The sequence below is a fragment of the Zea mays genome, chromosome 6 (assembly GCF_902167145.1).
Source record: "Zea mays cultivar B73 chromosome 6, Zm-B73-REFERENCE-NAM-5.0, whole genome shotgun sequence".
Classification (NCBI taxonomy): Eukaryota; Viridiplantae; Streptophyta; class Magnoliopsida; order Poales; family Poaceae; genus Zea; species Zea mays.
This window is the reverse complement of record NC_050101.1, coordinates 154,474,536-154,500,918: the sequence shown is the minus strand read 5'-3', so window position 1 is coordinate 154,500,918 and position 26,383 is coordinate 154,474,536. Positions and strand designations below refer to the sequence as shown.

At 45.7% G+C, this 26,383-nt stretch overlaps 3 protein-coding genes across 8 annotated transcripts; 2 read left to right on the top strand and 1 right to left on the bottom strand.

The window, feature by feature from the left end:
• The first annotated feature begins 6,792 nt into the window (after nt 1–6,792).
• On the top strand, nt 6,793–18,527 carry LOC100282428 (uncharacterized). Of its 5 annotated transcripts, XR_002262622.3 has the most exons (12): nt 8,380–8,513; nt 8,600–8,685; nt 8,795–8,844; nt 9,005–9,054; nt 9,626–9,695; nt 10,402–10,523; nt 10,828–10,937; nt 11,832–11,982; nt 12,123–12,270; nt 15,172–15,306; nt 16,702–16,908; nt 16,994–18,527. XR_002262622.3 is itself a non-coding variant. In NM_001155339.2 (11 exons), the coding sequence occupies exons 2-11, from the start codon at nt 8,398–8,400 to the stop codon at nt 18,336–18,338; spliced, it is 1,194 nt and encodes a 397-aa protein (NP_001148811.2). In that variant the 5' UTR covers nt 6,793–6,883; nt 8,388–8,397; the 3' UTR covers nt 18,339–18,514. The 5 variants fall into 5 exon arrangements, 3 of the variants coding, with proteins under 3 accessions (NP_001148811.2, XP_020394554.1, XP_035815497.1); NM_001155339.2 differs by lacking the exons at nt 15,172–15,306; nt 16,702–16,908 and adding an exon at nt 6,793–6,883 and having other exon boundaries at nt 8,388–8,513; nt 18,048–18,514; XR_002262623.3 differs by lacking the exon at nt 15,172–15,306.
• LOC109940570 (probable metal-nicotianamine transporter YSL16) lies at nt 7,044–8,222 on the top strand. Its single transcript, XM_023300383.1, has one exon. It carries the CDS (start codon nt 7,073–7,075, stop codon nt 7,448–7,450), a length of 378 nt encoding a protein of 125 aa, XP_023156151.1. The 5' UTR covers nt 7,044–7,072; the 3' UTR covers nt 7,451–8,222.
• A 514-nt stretch (nt 18,528–19,041) lies between the features above and the next one.
• On the bottom strand, nt 19,042–23,392 carry LOC100194280 (transporter, folate-biopterin transporter). Of its 2 annotated transcripts, NM_001139319.1 has the most exons (3): nt 23,165–23,315; nt 22,732–23,071; nt 19,373–20,639 (listed from the first exon to the last, which is right to left on the bottom strand). In NM_001139319.1, the coding sequence occupies exons 2-3, from the start codon at nt 23,003–23,005 to the stop codon at nt 19,591–19,593; spliced, it is 1,323 nt and encodes a 440-aa protein (NP_001132791.1). In that variant the 5' UTR covers nt 23,006–23,071; nt 23,165–23,315; the 3' UTR covers nt 19,373–19,590. The 2 variants fall into 2 exon arrangements, with proteins under 2 accessions (XP_023156002.1, NP_001132791.1); XM_023300234.2 differs by having other exon boundaries at nt 19,042–20,639; nt 22,732–23,392.
• Between the last annotated feature and the right edge of the window lie 2,991 nt (nt 23,393–26,383).

Below are 26,383 nucleotides of genomic sequence, written 5' to 3'. Positions count from 1 at the left end.
TATTGAGCCACACAGGGTAGAGGAAGCACTTCAAGATTCAGATTGGGTGGTGGCGATGCAAGAGGAGCTCAACAACTTCACTAGGAATGAGGTATGGCATTTGGTTCCACGTCCTAATCAAAATGTTGTAGGAACCAAGTGGGTCTTCCGCAACAAGCAAGACGAGCATGGTGTGGTGACAAGGAACAAAGCTCGACTTGTGGCTAAGGGATACTCCCAAGTCGAAGGTTTGGATTTCGATGAAACCTATGCACCCGTAGCTAGGCTTGAGTCAATTCGTATATTATTGGCATATGCTACTTACCATGGCTTCAAGCTTTATCAAATGGACGTGAAAAGTGTCTTCCTCAACGGACCAATCAAGGAAGAGGTCTATGTTGAGCAACCTTCCGGCTTTGAAGACAGCGAGTATCCTAATCATGTCTATAAGCTCTCTAAGGCGCTTTATGGGCTCAAACAAGCCCCAAGAGCATGGTATGAATGCCTTAGAGATTTCCTTATTGCTAATGGCTTCAAAGTCGGCAAGGCCGATCCTACTTTATTCACTAAAACTCTTGACAATGATTTGTTTGTATGCCAAATTTATGTTGATGATATCATATTTGGGTCTACTAACGAATCTACATGTGAAAAATTTAGTAGGATCATGACACAAAAATTCGAGATGTCTATGATGGGGGAGTTGAAGTATTTTCTAGGATTCCAAGTCAAGCAACTCCAAGAGGGCACCTTCATTTGCCAAACAAAGTACACTTAAGACATTCTAACCAAGTTTGGAATGAAGGATGCCAAGCCCATCAAGACACCCATGGGAACCAATGGGCATCTCGACCTCGACACGGGAGGTAAATCCGTCGATCAAAAGGTATATCGGTCGATGATTGGTTCATTGCTTTATTTATGTGCATCTCGACCGGACATCATGCTTTCCGTTTGCATGTGTGCAAGATTTCAATCCGACCCTAAGGAATCCACCTTACGGCCGTAAAACGAATCTTGAGATATTTGGCTTATACTCCTAAGTTTGGGCTTTGGTACCCTCGGGGATCCACATTTGATTTGATTGGTTATTCAGATGCCGATTGGGCGGGGTGTAAGATTAATAGAAAGAACACATCGGGGACTTGCCAGTTCTTGGGAAGATCCTTGGTGTCTTGGGCTTCAAAGAAGCAAAATTCGGTCGCTCTTTGTACTGCCGAAGCCGAGTACATTGCTGCAGGCCATTGTTGCGCGCAATTGCTTTGGATGAGGCAAACCCTGCGGGACTACGGTTACAAACTAACCAAAGTTCCTCTTCTATGTGATAATGAGAGTGCAATCCGCATGGCGGATAATCCCGTTGAGCATAGCCGCACTAAACACATAGCCATTCGGTATCATTTTCTTAGGGATCACCAACAAAAGGGGGATATCAAGATTTCATACATTAACACTAAAGATCAATTAGCCGATATCTTTACCAAGCCACTTGATGAACAATCGTTTACCAAACTTAGGCATGAGCTCAATATTCTTGATTCTAGGAATTTCTTTTGCTAATCTGCACACATAGCTTATAAATATACCTTTGATCATGTCTCTTTTATATGCTATGACTAATGTGTTTTCAAGTATATTTCAAACCAAGTCATAGGTATATTGAAAGGGAATTGGAGTCTTCGGCGAAGACAAAGGCTTCCACTTCACTCTACTACTAATCCTTCGCCGTCGCTCCGCATCACTCTCCATCTTTGGTATAATCTTCACTTATATGTTTTATTTGCCAAAGGGGAGAATGTAGTTAGGAAAGGGCCTATATTTCATTCCAAGTATCCGTTTTTGGCGATTCATGCCAAAGGGGGAGAAAGTATTGGCCCAGAGTAAAAGGACCGCACCACCACCCTAATTTTAAAATTAATGATTTTCAATTGGAAAATTTCAAATTGGTATCTCTTTGTGTTCTAAAGGGGGAGCAAGTAGTATTTTCAAAACTTGATATCTTAAAACCCTCTTGAACACTAAGAGGAGAATTTATTGAGTGGGAGTTTTGTTTTAGTCAAAGGAAAAAGCATTTGAAAAAGGGGAGAAAATTTCAAAACTTGAAAATGCTTAGCAAAATCTTATTCATCTACCTTTGACTATCCTGCAAAATGACTTTGAAAAGAATTTACAAAAGAATTTGCAAAAACAAAACTTGTGGTGCAAGCGTGGTCCAAAATGTTAATAATAAAGAAACAATCCATGCATATCTAGTAAGTAACATTTATTGGCTCAATTCCAAGCAACCTTTGCACTTACATTATGCAAACTAGTTCAATTATGCACTTTTATATTTGCTTTGGTTTGTGTTGGCATCAATCACCAAAAAGGGGGAGATTGAAAGGGAATTAGGCTTACACCTAGTTCCTAAATAATTTTGGTGGTTGAATTGCCCAACACAAATAATTGGACTAACTAGTTTGTTCTAGTGTATAAGTTATACAGGTGCCAAAGGTTCACACTTAGCCAATAAAGAGACCAAGTATTGGGTTCAACAAAAGAGCAAAGAGACAACCGAAGGCATCTCTGGTCTGGCGTACCGGACTGTCCGGTGTGCCACCGGACATGTCCGGTGCACCAGAGGACTCAAACTTCAAACTCGTCACCTTCGGGAAATTCCAGAGGCGACTCCGCTATAATTCACCGGACTGTCCGGTGTACACCGCACATGTCCGGTGCTCCAAGGAAGAGCGGCCTCAGGAACTCGCCAGCCTCGGGAATTCACTTCAGCCGCTCCGCTAAAATTCACCGGACTGTCCGGTGTAACAGCGGGGCAACGGCTATTTCGGCGCCAACGGCTACCTGCGACGCATTAAATGCGCGCGCAGCGCGCGCCGAGGTCAGACACGCCCATGCTGGCGCACCGGACACTCAACAGTACATGTCCGGTGCGCCACCGGACATCCAGGCGGGCCTAGAAGGCAGAGCTCCAACGGTCGGAACCCAACGGCTTTGGTGACGTGGCTGTCGCACCGGACATGTCCGGTGTGCACCGGACTGTCCGGTGCGCCATCGAACAGACAGCCTCACCAAACGGCTAGTTTGGTGGTTGGGGCTATAAATACCCCCAACCACCCACCATTCATTGCATCCAAGTTTTCCACTTCTCAACTACTTACAAGAGCTCTAGCATTCAATTCTAGACACACCAAAGAGATCAAATCCTCTCCAAATTCCACACAACGCCCTAGTGATTAGAGAGAGAGATTTGCTTGTGTTCTTTCGAGCTCTTGCGCTTGGATTGCTTTCTTCCTTCTTGATTCTTTCTTGCAATCAAACTCACTTGTAATTGAGGCAAGAGACACCAATCTTGTGGTGGTCCTTGTGGGAACTTTGTGTTCCAAGTGATTGAGAAGAGAAAGCTCACTCGGTCCGAGGGACCGTTTGAGAGAGGGTAAGGGTTGAAAGAGACCCGGCCTTTGTGGCCTCCTCAACGGGGAGTAGGTTTGAGAGAACCGAACCTCGGTAAAACAAATCCGCGTGTCTCACTTCATTATTCGCTTGCGATTTGTTTTGCACCCTCTCTCGCGGACTCCATTATATTTCTAACGCTAACCCGGCTTGTAGTTGTTGATTATTCTTTGGGAATTTCAGTTTCACCCTATTCACCCCCCTCTAGGCGACTTTCAAGCACCCGCCAAAGCGAAGCCGCTAGGCGGGTCGAGGCTGAATCCGAAAGACGTGGGATGGGAATCGGTCGGTACCTTTTGGTCGACGGGCGGCGATGAGGTCACGTCGGGGAGTGACTGCGCCGTCGTCTCAGGTACAAGGGTGACGTCCAACAAGCCTTTCGCGAGCGCGCTGGCATCGTCCGTTTGCCCGGAATCGACACGTTGCGGGGAGACGGCGCTCGTCTTCGTCTCAAGCGCGGGGTCGATGCCCGGTGCGCCCCCCGTTGGGGTGCTGGTGCCGTCGACTCGCTCGACAGCCGACGAGGCGCTGCCTCCTGCTTGGCCTTGGTTGCCCCGCCTCCTCCTCCGTCGGTGGGGGAGAGGACGGGGTGAGCTCGAATGTTGTTCTTCCACCACGCGGGGAAGACGTCGTCGATTCCGCTGCCGGCGGGCGGGCTGTCGGCCGCCATTGTCGTTGTCGCACGACGGTGGAAGGAGTATCATGTCGTAGCTGCCGTCGAGGGACATGAACTCAAGACTCCCGAAACGGAGCACCGTCCCGGGTTGGAGAGGTTGCTGGAGACTGCCCATCTGGAGCTTGACGGGAAGCTGTTCGTCAACACGCAGCAGGCCCCTACCTGGCGCGCCAACTGTCGGCGTTTCGAGACCGGGGGGGTCCCTAGGCCGACGAGTGAATGTCGCCGCGTGCCCCAGCCCAGATGGGTCGAGCGCGAGGCCGAGCGCGAAGGGGGAAGCGAGGTGGCCGGAGACCGGCGTGAGAGAGGTGGGAATCCCGCGGCCTTCGTGTTCGTCCCGCGCCCAGGTCGAGTGCGCTTGCAGTAGGGGGTTACAAGCGTCCACGCGGGAGAGGGAGCGAGCGGCCTCACGCGAGCGCCTGTCTCGTCCTCGTCCCCGCGCGGCCAACCCTCTCTAAGAGGGCCCTGGTCCTTCCTTTTATAGGCGTAAGGAGAGGATCCAGGTGTACAATGGGGGGTGTAGCAGAGTGCTACGTGTCTAGCGGAGGAGAGCTAGTGCCCTAAGTACATGCCGCCGTGGCAGCCGGAGAGATTTTGGCACCCTGCTGGTGTGATGTCGTGGCCGTCGGAGGAGCGATGGAGCCTGGCGGAGGGACAACTGTCGGAGCTGTTGAGTCCTTGCTGACGTCCTCTTGCTTCCGTAAGGGGGCTGAGAGCCGCCGTCGTCACAGAGTATGCGGGGCGCCATCATTGCCTATCTGGCGGAGCGAGCCAGATGGGACGCCGGTCTTGTTTCCCGTGGCCCGAGTCAGTTCGGGGTAGGGTGATGATGGCGCCTCCTGTTGTCGTGGCTGGTCTGCGCCCTAGGTTGGTCGACGTGGAAGCTCCTCCGAAGCCGAGGTCGAGTCTGTCTTCCGTGGCCGAGGTCGAGTCCGAGCCCCTGGTTCGGGCGAGGCGGAGATCGCCGGCTGATGCCGGGGTGGAGTCCGAGCCCTGGGGTCGGGCGAAGCAGAGTTCGTCGTCTTCTGGGGCCGAGCCCGAGTCCGAGCCCTGGGTTGGGCGGAGCGGAGATCGCCGGCTGATGCCGGGGCGGAGTCCGAGCCCTGGGGTCGGGCGAAGCGGAGTTCGTCGTCTTCTGGGGCCGAGCCCGAGTCCGAGCCCTGGGTCGGGCGGAGCGAAGTTCGCCGTGTGATGCCGGGGCGGAGTCCGAGCCCTGGGGTCGGGCGAAGCGGAGTTCGTCGTCTTCTGGGGCCGAGCCCGAGTCCGAGCCCTGGGTCGGGCGGATTTGAGTTCGCCGTCTTACGGGGCTTAGCCCGAGTCCGAGCCCTGGGTCGGGCGGAGCGGAGTTCGCCGTTTTTCGGGGCTTAGCCCGAGTCCGAGCCCTGGGTCGGGCGGAGCGGAGTTTCCTATGGTGCCTGCGGCCGGGCCTGACTGCCTGTCAGCCTCACTCTGTCAAGTGGCACCGCAGTCGGAGCGGCGCAGGCGGCGCTGTCTTTCTGCTAGGCCGGTCAGGGGAGCGGCGAAGTGACGACGGTCACTTTGGCTCTGGGGGGCGCGCGTCAGGATAAAGGTGTCAGACCACCTTTGCATTAAATGCTCCTGCGACTTGGTCGGTCGGTGCGGCGATTTGGTCAGGGTTGCTTCTTGGCGAAGACAGGGCCTCGGGCGAGCCGGGAACACGTTCACCGCTGGAGGGGGGCCTCGGGCGAGACGGAGATCCTCCGGGGTCGGCTGCCCTTGTACGAGGCCAGGCTCGGGCGAGGCGTGATCGAGTCCCTCGTATGGATTGATCCCTGACTTAATCGCACCCATCAGGCCTTTGCAGCTTTATGCTGATGGGGGTTACCAGCTGAGAATTAGGAGCCTTGAGGGTACCCCTAATTATGGTCCCCGACAATTACCTTTCCCAATTCGTAGTTCTTTCAACTTTATTACCGTCGACTATAAATATACTTTGACTAAAGTATGATTTCCAACCAAGATATAATTTGGATTAAGGTAATATCTTTTCTCACGTAATTTATATTAATCCACATAGAATATAATTCATAGTTAGTCAGATAATCTTCGAAAAATCATATCTTTTCAACCATAACTTTTAAGTGGTTTTCGAATCTACGATCTCATAGCAGCGCGTAGAATATCATTACACAGTTGTTTTCTATGTTTGGTGTAATGTTATTTTTATATATTCTTTGCTTATATATGTATTGCTACGATAAAAGTGAGGTTGCGAGACACCTGAAGTAATTAGAGAAATACCTGTATTTGCACCAAAAAACAAGTTATGCCTTAATCGCTCTTTTTTATCTAATAATGCTCCTGTGAATAAACTTTAGCCCATAAACTAAACTTTAATCGTAGTACTAATGGAACCAAAACAGACCTATGATATAGAACATTTAGGGCTTGTTCGGTTAGCTCTCAATCCATGTGGATTAAGTGAGATTGGATGAGTTTGAATCCCAAACAAATCAAACTTCTTCTTCTTTATTTTTTTTCAATCTCATCTAATCCATATGTATTGGGAATAACCGAACAAGGCCTTATATGGGTTGTAACCTTATTACCGCTCTCCACCAAACACACCATGCATTTTAATGAAGAGGTTCGTGCACGCACTGTGTTCAACGCAATTCCAATTTTCTATCCGAGTGATGAGTGACTGTGCACATACATCGTACTACAGGTGGGACCCGCTTACTAGATCAGATTCTAACATCCTGTTCGTGGAGTCGTCTCGGCGGCGGCGGAACAAGCCGGGAACCTACCGCAAAGGAGTTATTTGTGATTATAATCATTTCGTCGGGCGGCTTCGCCTCTTTGGTATCCCGCAGCCCGTCATCGCCAGATTGGTATTGCTGTCGTACACCACTCGCTGGATTGGGTTCGTTTTCATACTGCTGACTAATTTACCCTTCCTTTCCCCCTACGCGTTCATCTACCTACGCGCTCATCTACCGCAACATGGCCATCCTCGGCGTGGAGGGCTTCTCGGCGCTGCCCAGGCACTGCATGCAGCTGTGCGCGGGGTTCTTCGCGTTCGCGGTGCTGGCGAACCTGGCGCGGGACCTGCTGCCGCGCCGGCTCGCGCGGCTCGTGCCGCTGCCCATGGCCATGGCCGTGCCGTTCCTCGTGGGCGCCAGCTTCGCCGTCGACATGTGCGTGGGGAGCCTCGTGGTGTTCGCGTGGCACAGGCTCGACGGCAAGAAGGCCGCGCTGCTGGTGCCGGCCGTCGCCTCGGGGCTCATCTGCGGCGACGGGATCTGGACGTTCCCGTCGTCGCTGCTCGCGCTGGCCAAGGTCAAGCCGCCCATCTGCATGAAGTTCACGCCAGGGAGCTAGAGAGCACGGTGACGATGCGTACAGAACAGAGGGCATCGTTCGTCGTTTGTGGGGTGGAATCCGTGTAGTAGAATTACATACCAATCAGGCCTGTTCTAATGTCCATATGAGCTTAATGTACGGTGTATATATGTAAAACGGAAATCTGAAGGATGACAGGATGAATTGCCTGTTGTCTAGTAGCACGCATATTATTATTATAGCAGAGCATTAATAAAACTCTTTTATCTTGCACAAAGTGTTACTGCAATTCCCCAACGCTGTTCAGTAGATCCTAGTGCGCTCATCTCTCTTCCGCTGCAGTGGAGCAGCTTCACTCAGCGGCACCGTTTGGAAGTTGAAAGAGAAAGCTGAGCACGGCATCTCCGTGCGCAGTGCATGGCACAGTCGTCGGTACGCGCCCGCCTAACCCGTCGGCATCAACGATGATGCTTCCTTCCACAGCCACGGTTCGCTCAACTTGCCCAACGGTTCCTCGATTCGCCGCCGCATCGTCCCCAAGCTTTGCCCCTCTCGTTGCTTCGGTGGTGCTGTGGAGCTCTGAACAAGAGGGCACGGACATTCTCCGGTTACCATCAACCTCCCGTCGGCCGCGCAGGACACCGACGATGCGGCGGCGGCGGCACTCAGCCTGGTCACGGCCGCCCTGGAGATGTCGCCACGGGCCGAGGTGACGCTGGAGCTCCGGGCGCGCGCTCCTCGTGCTCAGGCGCTATCGCGACGTCTTCATCCATGGCTGGAGATCGACGAGGCTCGTCGTCGTTGCGACCGGACTGGGTGAAAAGGAAGGGTAAATTAGTCAGCCGTATGAAAACGAACCCAATCCAGCGAGTGGTATACGACAGTAATACCAATATGGCGATGACGTGCTGCGGGATACCAAAGAGGCGAAGCCGCGCGACGAAATGATTATAATCACAAATAACTCACCGCAAAGGGCGCCACCGATGCTAAAGCCACAGACGTCGTGGACAGCTTCCCTCCCTCTCCTTCTCATCCGCCGCTGCTCGAGAACCGCGGCCAGTCCATCTCCTGCCGGTGACCGGCCGCTCTCCTTTGTCCCGTGAGGGCATTCCCACCCCTAACCCTGTCCCTTGTTTCCTCTCTTGCACTCTTCGTTCTAACGCTTCACTGGATACGCAAAATTAGGGTCTGCAAGCGGCGGATGAGCACGCTGGCGCATCCCAGGTTTGCCCCTCTCCCTACGGAGCAAACTGAATCCCAAACAGATGGCGGTCAGTCCTCGTCAGCCCTGAAATCTTAAGGAAACTAATCACTGACACTTGCAACAGTGGAATTTCTGTGTGGTCGATGCTAATATTCGTTTTGGGTTTTGGCTTCCAGGGGCTGCACGGTACCAGTTCCGGCTGGTCTCTTACAACATCTTGGCCCAGGTGTGTCTGTTTTTTTTTCTTAGCTTTCTAGCGAGAAATTTGCTATTTTGCCACTCTCTCCCCGTTTTGGCTCTATGTTATTATGCCATCTCTGTCGGTGGGACCATCCGTGTGGATCATTGGCGGCCAACGGTGCCTAATAGTTTGCTCTGTGCTGCAGGTTTATGTTAAGAGTACGCTTTTTCCTCATTCCCCATCTGCGTGCCTCAAGTAAGCCCTTGATTGATCAGTTGTTTGTGTTGTGTATTGGATTTTCTCTCTCGAAAACGCTGTTTATTGGACTTTCCTTATAGTCATGGTACTTAAGGTTCTAATGCTGTATAGTCATGGTGTCTGAGAAAGTAAGAAATCTTTGGAATTTCCTTATCTAACTATTTTCATGTGACTTACTTGAACTAGGCTTCATAAGTGGAACCAAGTGATATTGAATTATACAAATTTGGTTCCATGAATGATGGGTTACCCAGCAGATCCTAATCAAACTTGATGACATGTTTGCTCAGCAATACAACTTTTAGACTTCTAAAAAGTAGTAATATACTCCCTCGGATTCCGGATTGTAAGTCATTCTGGCTTTTCTAGATGCATATATATATATATATCTTTTGCTATGTACCTAGACATAAGTTATGTTTAGATTCATTGTAAAATCTGTGTCTAAGAGAGCCAAAACGACTTCCAATTTGGAACGAAGGGAGTACTGTTATACTATTTAATTTTCACAACAGATATTGACAACATGGCCCCTAACTTATGTTCCTATTTCATGTTTGCAAAATAGGTGGAAATCTCGATCGGGAGCTATTCTTACAGAACTAAAGAGCTTTGATGCTGACTTCATGTGCATACAGGTTGTCTTATATAAAGTTCTGCAGTGTTTATTATTACTTTGGTTACATTACAGAATATGTTGTCTTTTCAGTTCAAATTTTATTCTTATTATCTAGGGTGTTGTAGCACCACAAAATTTTGCCAATGAATATGAAGAAATCCAACAGATTGTGCTGTTGTGGCAGTGTTGGTCAAGTTTATGAGTCACATCCTACTTCGTGCCATCTTGTCCAAAAAAGGAGAAATCCACTTCTCTTCCTGTCCTCTGAGCCCTCTCTATATTGCTACCTTTCCTGTCTTTGTCCTCTGTCCACAGCTGCTTCTTCTGTTCCTTGGCACCCAGGAGCTTATGGTATGATACTTGTGCTTATGCTGATAATGAGGCAAGGGGTTGCAATATGGAGTAGTAATGGTGTTTATTTCTTTTTTTATCTTATGGAACAATTCCATCCTAACAATCTCACTAGATGGCATGCATGACATGGCAATGTAATGTTGGGCTAGTATGTCTTAATTTTACTTTCCTGTCAGAAACTGGATTTGGATTTTGCCCAACTAGATTTCAGCTATCACATGTAGTTCAAAATTATCGTTGTCCTATTTGTTCACAAACAAGTTTATTGGGATGCTGGTATACCTACTATCAATGGTCAGTCTCTTTTGTGTGGAATGATTTTCTTCTGGTTAATAATTGTAAGCAATATATAATTCATGTGACCTGCGCAGGAGTTGGATGAATATGATACCTTCTATAAGAAAAACATGGAAAACTCTGGATATTCAAGTATTTACATTCAGCGATCTGGAGACAAACGAGATGGCTGTGGTATATTCTATAAACCTAAAAGGTATTAATGTTTTCCCTTGAACATGTCATAACAGCTACTGATCTGAGGAAAAAAGTAACATTTAACCTCACCCATCAAAATATGTGTTCTCTTGCATCCAATGTACTATGGACGATTTCATGGAAAGTGATCATTAATAACTACGTGTCTTCAGTTTGGGAACAATTTCTTTTAAATAAATCATCAGTGATCTAGAAAGTTGAACATGGAACATGTTGGGTCTTCTGGGACTTAGCTTCTTTATGTGTATTGCAAAAGTATTTTTACCTCATCATTTTTCTTTGAATCTCTCTTACCTTTGCAGTGCAGAACTGGTGCAGAAAGAAGTAATACTGTACAATGATTTAGTAGAAAAATATGTTCCTAGTGATAATGTAAATAGTGCTCTGGAAAATAATTCTTCAGCAGAAGAAGGTAATTGGACTTGTATCATACATTCATACTATAATAATATCTGTAAATCACAATGGTGCAAGGATATCAGTATCCCTATCCGTATCCTAGTATTTTAGGATATTATATAATTATATTCTACCGTGTTGGAATGATACCGATCCTCCCGGGTCAAAATGATACCGATCCTACTGAGTATCTTCAATTTCATAGTATCCCAAATTCCTGATCCTATGATTCTACATAAAAAATTCATAGTATCCTGATCCTACCTAAAGGCTCCATATGATTCTACATAAAAATTCATAGCATCCCGATACTATGATCCTACAATACCACATAGTAGTTGATATAAATTACTTTTTAAATGATTTAGTTTTGTCTATGGTAAAGTATTATTTAAAGTTAAGAGGTGTTAAAATAATGTTAAGAATTGCGCTTAAATATATAAACAGTGAAACAAGTTAATCAAAATTAATATTATAGTTGTTCAATCTATATTCTATATAGCATATTACAAATTTTACATAAAATATATAGTTTGTGACATCTGATAGTATCCCAATACTACGATATGATCCTACGATCTAATACTGTCAGCCAAAAAACGATAGTGCCTAGTATCCTGATCCTAACGACCTTGTAGTGGGGTGCTCCGCCATGAATCTTTAAACTTGTAATCTGGGCTAAAAATGCTATTTACAAGCTATATATTGGAGTGGGCTATTTTTTGTTTTGTTTTGTTCTTAATGCTTAATAAATCTATTGCCGGAGATGCATTATATATCAGTGTCTAACGAGTTAGCAAACTCCTCTAACCTCATACTGTTGCTATTTCCTGTACTTTGGATTTATCTCTTGCCTGGTCTGATGCTTGACGTCAATACTTCATGATGTTTTCTCTCTTTTTTCCAGACAAGAATGCAAAGCCAGATAATAGCAAGCGTGGAGATCCAAATGATCCACGCGTTAGATTGAAGCGGGACTGTGTTGGTTTACTCGCGGCTTTCAAGCTTAGTGATCCTTGTGATCAAATTTTGATTGTGGCAAACACACATATTTATTGGCAAGTGAAACAGAATTTTACTCTCTTTGGAATTTGCTTTCACAATTCCCTGCACATTTTTGTTGTTTTTAGTCTCAGCTACATTGTTTGGCAGTTGTCCAGCAAATGTATAAATTTTTGTTTGATGCATAACTCTGTAGGGACCCACAATGGATCGATGTAAAGTTGGCTCAGGCAAAATATCTTCTTTCGAGAGTATCTCAGTTTGAGCAACTCATCTCAAATAAATATAATTGTAAACCTTCAGTGATCATTGCTGGTGACTTCAATTCGACACCTGGTGACAAGGTATGCCTTGCATTTATTTCATTGCTTCCTGAAGCTTATTGACTTGTAAGAACATCATTTCGTGCTTTAGCTATTATTTCTATCTATTGTAATACAAAGTATAGTTAGAACCATCGTAGAGATGATTCTGTGAGGTCATTTTTAATATAAAAATCCAATTATTGGGTGTATTACTTCTTTTTGGACATGTATGGACCGCATGGGATGCAAAACTATCTTATAATGAATGGACTTATGGACGTAGCTGTTAGAATACCCGTTTAGGGTTTGGGGGTTTTCCCTGTGTAATTACTGTCTCGCCCCTCTGTAATGGGCATGACCCAGTACTCAAGTCTATTAATACACCACCCAACCCCTGTTAGGGTTAGGGTTCACATTCCAACATGGTATCAGAGGCAACTTAATTTTTTCTAGCCCCCATCTCCCTCTCGGGCACTGCCAACCCCATTCGCACCACCGCCGCGCCGCCCAAACCCTAGCCGCCGCCGCCATGGTCGCCGTCAACCGCCCCCTCGTCTCCGTGAAGGACCTAGAGGGCGACATGGTAACCGACGCCCCCGGCATCGCCTTACCGCCCGTCTTCGGGGCGCCGATCCGCCTCGACGTGGTCAGGTTCACCCACAAGCTGTTGTCCTGCAACAAGCGTTGCTGGCGTTCTTCGCCCCGTCGACCGGCTGATCCTGGCAGCGGATACGACCTGCACTCCTCCGGACGCATCCCCTGTGCCCTCCTCCGTTCGCGCTGCCCTCGCCGACCCACATTGGCGTCGTGCTATGGAGGAGGAGTACGCAGCCCTCTTGGCCAACCACACCTGGGACCTGGTGCCGTGTCCACCAGACACCAACGTGGTCACCGGCAAGTGGCTATTTCGCCACAAGCTGACCTTGGATGGCTCCCTCGACCGCTACAAGGCCCGTTGGGTCCTTCGGGGCTTCACCCAGCGCCCCGGAGTAGACTACGACGAGACCTTCAGCCCCGTCGTCAAATTCGCCACTGTCCGCGCCGTCCTCTCCCTCGCCCTCTCCCACGATTGGGCGATCCATCAGCTTGACGTCAAGAATGCCTTCCTCCATGGCACTCTGACGGAGACTGTTTACTGCAGCCAGCCCACCGGCTTCGTCGACGCCAATCGTCCGGATCTGGTCTACCGGCTGAACCGATCCCTGTACGGCCTCAAGCAGGCGCCGCGGGCATGGTACAGTCGCTTCGTCTCCTACTTGGCCTCCATCGGCTTCGTCGAGGCCAAGTCGGACACGTCCCTGTTCATCTACCGGCGTGGCGACGACACCGTCTACCTCCTACTCTACGTCGACGACATTGTGCTCACGGCATCCACCGCCGACCTTCTACAGCGCACGATCGTCGCCCTTCAGCGGGAGTTCGCGATGAAGGACCTGGGGCCCCTCCACCACTTCCTCGGCATCACCGCCGAGCGCCGGCCTCAGGGTCTCTTCCTCCACCAGCTCCAGTACGCCATCGACATCCTGGAGCGGGCTGGCATGTCTGACTGCAAGCCCTGCTCCACGCCTGTCGACACTCAGGCAAAGCTCTCTGAGGTCGACGGGCCTCCGGTCGCTGACGCGACGTCCTATCGGAGCCTGACCGGCGCGCTCCAGTACTTCACCTTCTCCAGGCCCGACATCGCCTACGCCGTCCAGCAAGTGTGCCTACATATGCACACTCCGCGGGAGCCCCACCTCACCGCTCTCAAGCGGATACTGCGCTACCTCCGCGGCTCCCTCGACTATGGCCTCCTATTGCGACCATCCCCGACGTCGGAACTCGTGGTCTACACCGACGCTGACTGGGCTGGCTGTCCCGACACGCGCCGGTCCACCTCTGGTTACGCCGTGTTCATGGGCGCCAACCTCGTCTCTTGGGCCGCCAAACGGCAGCCCGTCGTCTCTCGCTCCAGCGCTGAGGCCGAGTACCGCGCCGTGGCCAACAGCGTGGCAGAGGCCTCCTGGCTACGACAACTCCTCCACGAGCTCCACAGTCCCCTTCAGCGCGCCACCCTCGTCTACTGCGACAACGTCAGCGCGGTCTACCTCTCCACCAATCCCGTGCAGCATCAGCGCACGAAGCACGTGGAGATTGACCTGCACTTCGTCCGCGAGCGTGTCGCTGCCGGTGACGTTCGGGTTCTCAGCGTCCCCACCACGCTGCAATTCGCTGACATCTTCACCAAGGGGTTACCGTCGAGTGTATTTTTAGACTTTCGCTCCAGTCTCAACATCTGTACAGGATAGAGTTGTGACTGCGGGGGGTGTTAGAATACCCGTTTAGGGTTTGGGGTTTTTCCCTGTGTAATTACTGTCTCGCCCCTCTGTAATGGACCTGGCCCAGTACTCAAGTCTATTAATACACCACCCAACCCCTGTTAGGGTTAGGATTCACATTCCAACAGTAACTATAGATCCATGCTCTATTGAACGGTACTAGATCAGGCAGCGCCCCTTGGGGCGCCCTATCCAGCTCAAGAGAAAACCAAGAGATAACAATTGGCCATGACATATTCAAATGCAATGGTTATACCAAACAACAGATCATACAAAAGTAATGCATATAATTGACGATGAATCATATAGTCAAGAATGCACAAAACCCTTGAAATGAGATATTAAAACCACATAAACGAAGCATTGCAAAACATGTGAGCCAAAAATGCACAAAAGCCTTGAAATGAGATATTAAAACCACAGAAACGAAGCATTGCAAAACATGTGAGCTATAGTATTTGAAATATCATGGGAAACTAACTAAGATGAATATCCTATTCTTTGGTAAGATATATGTTTGGCTACAGAATAATTTCAAGCTCAAACACGGCTCTGCAAAAGACTGCCGCAATCACCTGCCTAAATTGAACATTTTTCCTCCCAAACCCTAAACTGCTTGTAGGTGAAAGAGCCACAACTTCATCGCAAAAAGGGATTAAGCACGCAGTCAGGCAATAAAAAGGAGATTAATGATCCTGATCACATATTCAAGGGCTCATGGCATATTGAGCCTAGACCACAACCTACTTGCAATATAGTAAGGGCTTTGTTCAACATATTTCCTCTTCATTGTCCTATCAGATCTAACGATATATCTCAATTGGTAAGCAGGGTCAACTATACAATGAATAAATAACTGGCATCATAGTTTATAAGGTCAACATATTATGAAATAACTTTAAAGTAGGATTTAAATTTTGATTCTAAAATACACTCAAATGAGTGCTAGAAAATCTATTGACATATTATGAAGTTAGGGACACGATACAATTTAACGGGAATAAGAAACTATACACTTTTGAGCCCACAACTAAACAGCAAGCAATAATTTTAGCTTCCTATACTGCATAGGAGATAGGTCCTTCCATAGATAAATGAATTAAAGATATATTAGGACCAAATGATCCGTGATAGACCATAGACATAAAATGAGCTGTGATAGTGCAGAGATAGTGAAATAAGGACAGATTCGTGATCTAAATAGTGATGGTGTGTTCTTACAAGTTATAGCAAAAGATGGGAATATATAGTATCCAGACAGATCAAGCAAACATTTTGAAAACACTTACCAAGATAACGGCTCTAGTTTTAAATGATCCCAATGACGACATCTCAATCCACTACGAATTTTAAGTGTTATGGTTATGGTAAAAAAACTGGAGCATAAAACAAAACAAACTATTTTAGGCTTCATTCCATAGTTTCTAGTAATGCATGTTAATTTGGAACCATGCAAACAAACCTTAAATGATACGCTTTCATGGTGAAAACCTAATCAAATTAAAAAGGACATAATAGATTAAAGTACAATGGTGATAATCAGCAAGTCAAGTTGGCATGCAAGAACATATGACAGAAATCAGAGAATTTTGTATATGCATTTGATGGACCAATACAACTGAACCAAACAGAACTGGAATCCGTGTATATTCGCTTGATGGTTTTCTCGACCAGTTCTAGGCAAGCAACTCAAAGATCAGATATTTGGCACAAGCAATCGTTCAATGACTGAATGGTTGTTTATTTGCGGCTTGTGCAATAATTGAATAAAAAATGATACGATGTTCTATGCTGAAGGCAACAAAACAAAGACCCCTCTAAACTACAACAAAACAAAAAGAAACAAACTTTATTGGATATATTTTATAGAAGATCCACAAGCTTGAACCCAATCAATGGGACGAATATTAGCAGATTGAAAAAAGGAGAAACCTAACCATAATTATCTTTAAGTTCAACTCTTGCTTTGGCAGATTTAAGTAAAAATTCCATTCTACACAAAGCCATATGGGAAAATTCGAATTCAATTCTGCAAAATTTCATTCTAATACTAAAACCAATCTGGCATAAAACAGGACATGCAATTAAAAAATGTTTGAAAAGAAGCAAACTGCATATTCACCAATACATCATCGTGATTGCTAACCTGCAGCTGGAGCTCAGTTTGGAGGAGAACTATTCAGAACTATGCTTTCTATTGATGGAGGTTTGGGTGTTGAGATATTCCAGCCCTTCCCCAAGTTCAACATCTACCAAACAAAAACGAAATAAAAGTACTTAATAGTTTACTGAATCGGACAGCAGCAACTGAAAACAAACATATGTCAACTACCTCCTAGCTCCTGCCAGGAGCCACCAAGTATGTACTGCTTTTATGCTTCCCCCAGTTTCCCTCATGTCCACTCATCCTCCTCAACCATTCTGAAATATGACCATGTTTGTAGGAGGATGTCCCCTTCGTCGAGCGCGGCGGCGGCTGCCTCGAACTCGACTAAGCCAAAGCTGGCCCGTCTCCCTGTCCCGCATCACGACGACTGAGCGCACCTCGCCGAAGCGAGCGAAGTGGGCCCGCAGCTCTGCCTCCAGCCGATGAATAGCCTGCGGCTCTCGGCAGCCTCCTCCATCGTCGACACACACACACACACACACAGAGAGAGAGAGAGAGAGAGAGAGAGAGAGAGAGAGAGAGAGAGAGCTATGGTTCTGCAAGAGGGGAGGGATGGGTGGGCTGCGGGCGTGTGCGGGTACTGGCTTCAACCTGATGAGGACGTGCATCTTGTGCCCACCGACGTGGGAAGGTTCAGAGCCGCAGCTGTAACAGGTCGTCGTCACGGTCGTTGACGTCGGCGACCTGGGTGTCACCGAGCACATGGTCGACAGCGAGGGGGGTGGTTGTCGGAGGCTGTGACACTCGACGAGGCGGGCTAGTGTAACGAGCTGAACACGGGCGACGACGGGGAGCCAAGGACGTGGGCGACGACAACGCGTTGTCGGTAGCGAGGGGATGCAGTGGTCGGAGGAGGTTCCCCACGGCGAGGCGGGCTGGTGGAGCGAAACGCGAAGAGGCCGCGAAATGCGGGGAGGGGCGCGATGAGGCGGAGCCGGTGGGAGAGAGGGAGATAGAGACGAACGACTCACGGCGGTGGTGCTCGGGAGGCCAGGAGGGACGACGTGGGAGAGAGAAGTCCGAGAGGAGAGAGGTTTGGACCTGTGCGGTGGCCATGTCTAGAGAGCAGAAATTTCACGTCCGTCGATAGCAAGATTTCGCGTCCGCGTGCGTGGACCCACGAAGGACGCCCGTCGTGTGATGGATGACGCGTAGCCCGCCGAACCCTGAGAGGCACCCAAAACCGAGTGACTTTAGATTAGAAAGGGAACCTCCGTGCATAGCAACTCACATATTGGTTTCGTGACACAACACACTCTGTTAACCAGTTTTGATTTTGGGTTCAATACAACTCTGTTCCATCCCATCTGATTAAATACTACAATTTTCAGGTATACAATTACCTTTTATCTGCCAACCTAGGATCTACGGACGAAGCTCCAATCAAGTTACGCAGCCTTTATGCTGCGAATGGAGGGGAGCCAGAGTACACAAACTACACTCCTGGTTTTACCGGAACACTGGACTACATATTCTTGTCGGATGGTAGTTCGATAAAACCTACTAGCCTACTTCGTTTGCCGCGAGGGGATTCTGAGGATGTGAAAGGAGGCTTGCCCAACTTTCGACATCCTAGCGATCATCTCCCAATTGGTGCTGATTTTCTGGTAGTCAACATCTAGTGCAGGTGTTGATTGCTTTTTCAACAGAAATAGTAAATGCCGTTGAATAATTTGTGTTGTTGGCTCAAGTTTCAGAGTTTAAATGTAATATCTCAAGGAACAAGCGTTTCTTTTCTTGTAGAGCAATTAACAATGCGAATTTTATTCATCAATTTTAATATAATAGGAGTATTGTCTATGGGCATTGAAGGGTTTGTTCTTCCTTAAATTTTAAAATGATTCTTCTTTCCGTTTTCTCATATTGTCTATGGGATTGGCAGACCTCGGCGTGCAACAAAAACTCAGGTAGGTAGATGTCAGCTGGAGTTGCACCATCTTCTGTTTAAATATATCAAACTAATTTTAGTAGCTAAATATTAGCTTAGTACATTAAAATAGAACCTTATGATATCTATAGCAGTCTTTCTATCTTAACCTGTATCTCACTCTTTATTTTAAATTACACTCTCTAAATAGTACAATCTACGTTGTGTAAAACCCAACTATGTGATTTAATTTTTCATGCTGCATTCTAGACATAATAATGGTTCGATATCCATCATCAAACAGTTTGCCACTGTAATAAAATCCAACTATGTGATTTAATTTTTCATGCTGCATTCTAGACATAATAATGGTTCGATATCCATCATCAAACAGTTTGCCACTGTAATACATAGTACATAGTACATTTTTTGGCGAAGAAACGTACAAACATTGGCAATGAGGCAACACAAGCAAATTGAACTGTCGATATAAAACACATGTCACAGGCAAACCATTACATAAAAAACGATGTACTAAAACTAGTTACATAAAGTAATTACTAAGGTATGTTTGTTTCTCTCCCAGATTATGATTATATAAGTTAGATTCGGATAGAAAGGTAAAATATCACTTTGAAACCACAAATAAGTTAAAATAAGTTAATATTAGATAGCTTATTTCAGCTTATTTATAATCCCAAAGTGATATTTTACCTTCCAACCCTTCCACCATAATTTAACTTATATAATCCAAGATCCAAGAGGGAAATAAACATGGCCTAAATCTGTAGAAGAATGGTAGCGGCACGCATGTATGTACATATATGCTCGTTTGACTGTAGTTCTTGACAAGCCTTAGAGGTGTTAACACCGGACAAGTGTAAATGTGTAATCATCTCCTATTTTGTTTCTGCAAGCTATGATCACATAACAAACTGAAATGACACCATGAGGACGAGGGTAACAACAATGAGCTTTACATCATCTTCAGATAATATATATGTAATCTACTCTTGTTTTTTCTCCTTTTCTCTTCTCTCTTTGATCAAGGACGAGCAACATAGTGGCAACATTGTGCACGCAGCCTCAATCAACAGGCAAGCTGGCAGTGCTGAGAAATCATCTCCAGACACTCCCATGAAGGCAGCAAGAGCAACTCCAAGGTAGCCACTGACGATAGTCGCAAGGGCAAGCGCAGACATGACAAAGGCCATCACTGATCCCTCACAGCCAGCAGGGCAAAGTTTTGCAACATGAACACTGAAGGGCAGGACCTTGAAAAACATAAGGCCCTCGAGCAGCCCGGAGAAGACAATCGTGTATATGGAGTCTGGAATTCCCACCTTCCTGTATACTCCCTGAACGAACAACACATCTGACAACATTACGAGCGCTGTGACGAACTGCAGAACTGACAGGAGCTTCCGGGCGGACATTGTCTTGAAGTACTTGTTGTATGACATGCTCCAAGCCAATAGAGCCACTTGCCCAAACACCTTCGATAAGCCGATAACCGAGGAGTCTAGTCTTAGCACTTCAGTCTGGTAGAAGAACATGGTCCCAAGTAGAAAAGGTATGACAGCGTATGACGCTGTAAACCATATAATTGACCAAAACATTTCAGGCATAGATAGGGCGCATGACAGCTCTTTGACTTGCTTACGGATGCTGGTGAGTGCTGATAGATTGGTAGAAGTAGCTACCTTAGGGAGTTTGAGAGAGCCCTCAGGTATAGCCACAGTTGTGAAGAACTGGAGCAGGAGAAGGATTGCGAAAAACAGAAACATGACTTTGGGAGAAAAATAGCTGAGAGCAATGCCACCTAGGAGGTTTCCTAAAGCACCAGCAGAAGAGCCGAACATCCAAGCAAACGATTGAAGCTGACCTGATCCTGAGGAAGAGGCCGCTTTCTTCCCAGACTCCGCTACAATGGCATCATTGGCAACCTCACATATGGAAGCACCAAAGTTGCTCAAGAGGAGAAAAATGGTAAGAACTTGAAGAGAGATATCTTGCCAAAGTGCAATTGCTAGCCATGAAATTGCCTGCAAGAGAGCTGGAACCACAACAATCAAAAGGCAAGTTAGCATGGTAAATGCAAAAAGTTCAGTAAGAAAGAGTAGAGGCATATGCCTCCGCAAAGACATTAGTACAAAACTGATATGTTTTTTATGCCCACCCGTTCATCAATGATTTATAACTAGTTTAATTAAGTCGTTTTATGTAATGTTTTGCTGGTTACATGTGTTCTATATGAACAGTCCAGTTTGCTTATGTTGCCTCATTGTCAATATTTGTATCTATTTCCCCAAAAATGTACTATTATAGTGGCAATATTGTCTGATGATGGATACCGAACCATCGTTATGTCTAGAATGTAGCTTGAAGAAGCTAACATCACAGAGGTGGGTGCAGGGGCGAAGCCCACTTAAAATATACCCTGGTGCACAGCTTAAAAAAATAAAGGATTTAACAAATACATATTGTGAATTTAAGTCTAGCTATTAGAATTCCTTGTTTTTACCCTGGTGCCAGTTGCCCTGGCACCAGGGAACCTTAACCTCGCTTCGCCCCTGGGTGGGTGTTATCCATTGTAAGTATCATGGAGATCATAGGTAGATGGGACTAAAAGATGGCATGAGGTGAGACTCGGTACATGATCTAGTCGAAGATACCAGAACTACCATTGTCTGCTTGCAGTTGCAGGGGCCTTTGGGTGTTGTTCACCGTGGGAAGTCAGAGCTGCTCTTTGCTGCTTGTGATAAGCTCGGCAATGAGGACATTTGGTGGGCACCGTTGGTGTTGGTTTGTGTGTAACCTCTGTGTGTAAGTGGGTTAGTCGTTTGGGCTACTGTGTTTTGATTTACGGGTTTTCTGTTTTTAATCTGTACGTCTGTAGAAGGGCGGGCCTGGTGCAGCGGTAGAGCCTACCGTCTATAACCGGAAGGTCCCGGGTTCGAGCCCCAACCTCTGCATATTATGCGGGTAAGACTTGGCGCTTAAAGATACCCTTCCCTAGACCCCACACAGTGCGGGAAGCCTACGGCATTGGGTACGCGGTTTCCCTTATAAACGAAGACAATTCTATTCTTCTTAAGTGAATGGCGGAGCTGCTGCCATATTTTCATGTGGAACCTAGGTCCCTGGGTTGACTTGACTTTGTCTTTTGGGTACTTCTCACGCCATATTTTCTGTTAACTGACGTGATTGACGGATCGAGCAAAGTATTCATTGTTGCCAGAATAAGGTAGCTAACTATTAAAAGCTTTAAAAAAATTGAAATACAATTATTCATGCGATGCTAGCCAATTGTTTGGATGGTGTTTATAAATTGAGCGGCAGAATAAAACATATTTTCTCAGCAGCCACGGTTTGAATCATGAGACATTGGAATAAGTTGGTTCACCATCCTTCAATTTCATCATGTCACTTGTGTTGGGCAAGAAAGAATATTTTAAAGTGGACAGCTAGGGCCACATCATAAGTTGACAGCTCATTCATGCGTGACCTAGTTGGATTGGGAGCTTTGTTGCTTGGTGATCTTATGAGTGTGTAAAACGTCAACAAGAGAGCAAATTTGGTGGAGGACAGTGTAAAAGTTGTTGCCTTGAAAGGCAAGTGTGGCTGTGTGGGAGGAAAAAAGGAAGATAAAGACGAATGGTAATTAGAAGAAGAAAAAGAAAAGGTGAGAGAGCACAAAAGGAACCGGTGAGACAAAAGAAGAGGACAGTCGGTGCGTGAGCATATTCTTTGGGTGCTGTCATTTGCCACGGGACAAACATGTACGAACAACACGGGAAAAAGAATGTCCAAGATCCATGGGTGGTTTAACAATACTCTCTTCATGTTGAAGAGCTAGATTAAGGAGATATATATTAAATAGCACATACAGGCTTAACAGACACTGCAAAGTGGAGATATTTTTATGTTTCGGATAACAAAAATGAGTAAAATTACATCCTGGTGGCATACAATTCCCAAAATCAAGCCATAAGCAAGATTCGGAAGCAGGGTGTTAGATTCAAGCCCTAGAAAGTTACGAGGAGAATAATAACGACGTGAATTGGTAATGGCAGATGTGTGTTCGGGACCTAGACAGGAAATGCAAGAATACAGTATAGTAAAAGAGAGTGGCCGAGAGGGCGTACCGCCGATGGCGACGTAGGGCAGGCGGCGATGGCCGCGTATGGGGACGGCATCCGAGAGGAGGCCAATGAGCGGCTTGGCGACCATGGGCAGGTTGGCGGAGGCCTGGAGGATCTGCAGCGAGGAGGCAGCAACGCCCATGCCGTCCTTGAGGAAGAAATTGACGCCCAGCCACGGGAAGAGCCGGAAGCCCTGCACCCAGAACCCCACCCCGATCACCAGCCGCCGCCTCGCCGCCGTAGCGGCACCCTCCATCACTTGCTTCTCCTCCTCCATGACTGGGCCTCGTACTCCTCCCGTCGTCCGGGTTCAAATACAAATCTTGATCCCGTCGCGTCGGCTCTGCTCCTCCCGATCCAACAGGAGAACAGACTGTGAGGTGGCTGTGGCTCCTAGTGGGTTCTCTCACCCACGCGTAAGAGGACACCTACTCACCTAGAAAGGACTCTCTTCTAGATGGCTATATGTAATTTATTTCACTCGGAATTGATTATTCGTGCAGCGCAGCAGCGGATCCACGATCCGAAGAGGAGGTGAGCACGCGTCGGGAGGTCGAAGAAGGGGAAGGCGGAGCGCGCCGCCTAACCGACACCACGCGTGGGCTTGATATGAGCAGTGAGCTGAATGTATGGGCGAGCATGTGGGTACCGGCCCGCTTACCACAACTTCTGTGAAGACAAATTCGTAGATTATAAAAACGTGATAGTTCGAGTAAAATCAAGCTAGTCAGTGCCGAAGTTCATTCAACACAAACATGATCATATTTTTCAAAGAGATTATAGTTTTTTACTTTACTACTTTAGCACAACAATATACTAGTGGGATTGTGGGAATACATACGGAACAATATCAAAGTCTTATTCGGTTGCGTTTAGATCGAACGGGAACAAACCTTGAGGGCTAGTTTAGAAACTTAAATCCCCTTGGGGATTTAAGGGGATTGGAGAGAAAATTAATTTATTTCCACCTCAACCCCCTCCAATCCCGAAGGGGATATGAGATTCCCAAAGTAGCTCTAAGAGGGTGTTTGCTTCCCCCGAGTAAAGTTTAGTTCGGATATATCAAATATTTAAATATCAATTAGGAGTATTAAATATAGGTTTAATAAATTTATTTTGTCTTTTTAGTCTTAGTCTGTGTAATTAGTTTATAAGTATACTATATTTAATAACTATAGTTATCATTTAAATATTTAATGTGACTAAACTTTAGTTGATAGAATCAAACACCCTCTAAAATAGAGCATAGCATGACTGCGGATCCAAAAGTCCACAATTCTTTTATAGCTTAAGAGCATCTCCAAGAGAGGCTCTAAACATGGTCCTATTTTAAATATAGGGCTCAAAACCATAAAACATTCTTCCAACAGCGGCCCTATTTTATAAAATTTCATCAAATGGTTATAGGGCTCGGTCTCTCGGGTCCTAAATATAGTACCTATATACTGGAGCCCTATCCTCGTTTCCACTTAATCTCCAACCATTTATTTCCTAATATTATGATTTATTTCTTAAATAGCATTATTTAAGGCCTGACTATTGGAGTAAACATTTCTTTTGAGACCCTAAACATTCTAAATATAGTCCTATTTCAAATTTTAGGACTCTATTTTAGGGTTTGTTGTTGGAGATGCTCTAAGCGCAGAGGAAAACTAGAAAGGCTATATTACCGTCGACTAGTTAGTTGCACGTGTACTGATACAATTTCTATATATTTTCTACATATCATATTGCTTAAATAAGATATTTATTTAAATATAATTGTACTTTTTTATTTTCAAAATGTTAAAATATATATCCTTCGTAGAACAAACATAGATATATAGATGCGTTGCACCGGTAAAAACCGTTTGTTTACGACATGGGTTTGAATCCCATGCTGTCCATTTTTTGGAGTTGTGCTTCTCACAGATGACTCCGTCCGAGGGAGGACGTGTGGGATGTGAGACATGCGAAGAAACTCCTGCATTAAAGGTATAGTGAGTTAGACATGCGAAAAAATTCTTGCATTAAAGGTGTAGTGATGTTATCGGTATAAGGCCCTGTTTAGGTCTAAAACTAATTTTTAATTTCTAGTCTCTACGTTGTCAAACACATGAACTAGAAAAAAGTAAACCATTTTAGTCTAGTCGTTTATGTATTGTTCGGTTGCATAGAGATCGAAAGGTACTGAGGGATGATTAAATCCCCTTCTATTTAATTTTGACTAGCAAGAAATTTGATCCCTTACAATTTCTTTCAATCCACCTATAACCAAAAAAACCTACATAAGAATCATAAGGAATTGGAGAATTAAATTTCTTTTTATTCAATTTTAACTAGCAATGGATTTAATCTCCTTTAATCTATTTCTTACCGAACAAGTTGAACCGAACAAGGGTGGCAAAAAAGGATCAAACAAGTTCTTTTACTGTCTCTATTGCACTATCTAGGAGAAGGATGGTTGCCTGGTTGGTTTGAAAGATAACTAGAACATGAAGCACCCCTTCGGGCGCACTACAATAGCTGAACGTAGAAGCTAATGTCTAGTAAATTAGACAATTTATATAATAAACAAAAACATCATCAAAGTAGAGAATAGTATGATTTTAGATTAACGAGACGGCCCAATGCATACGTCATGACTCATAAGTGTTTGTCAACTTGTACTATAAAGCTCGATATAATGTTTGGGAGAGGCAACCATTCCTTGACAAAGTAAGCAAATGTTAGAGAATACATGAAATTTATGTATTGGTTTTTGAACTGACCAGGCTAACAGTACCAAAAAGATTGATGAGCACAATCCATTTCTTAGCAACAGCTAAAATATTCTAACAAGTTTATGGTAGCATTCCAATATATCGACCAAAAGCCGGATTAATAAGGAAAACTTTGTTTCACCAAAATTGACAGCTGTCACAGCACAAAATAGAGGACGAGGCTTCACTGCACTCAAACATTTCTGATTCTTAGCATAAGTTCAGACAGCCATCTCCAGTATTCTGCGTTATGGCGGTACAATGGCTATGAGTTATGAATACCTTTGAACTGAACCATCTGTTCCAAGTTATAGGTCATTTAATCTTGGTTCTAAGTAAGACTTCTATATTTCTAACCAGGTTTTTAGAAAAAAAAATTATAACATGTAAAACTCCATAAAATGCATTGGTATTTGAAACCTACAATTTTTAGAACGAATTGGTGGTCAAAACAGCACGCACCAAAGTTTGCTTCACCTATTTCAGAGACTACATGTAAGACATCCATCATCTCCCAGAAAAAAAACATGGAGGAATAAACTTGTCAATCAGTTGTAATCCAAAAGACAGAGGCTAACTATAGCTTTGCCTAAAAAAGGGCAATGCAATAGAACATTGCAGTATTGTATCTAAAATAAATGCCTACTGAATAAAGGGAAATGCAAAAGATATTCGATCAAGTTATTGACTTACATATGCAAAAATATATGACACTGGTAAAGAGCACATTGCATATGAGAAATCATAGATGCAGGAGATAACACCATCATCCCGCATATTTTAATCTCATTTTCACACGAATTTCCTAACTTCGAGGTAACTGAAATCATTGCCATAACACCGTGTGGTGTATGTGTATGTGACAAAAATAAAATATTTGTATTTAGGCAGAAGAAAGAATAATAGTATGAAGG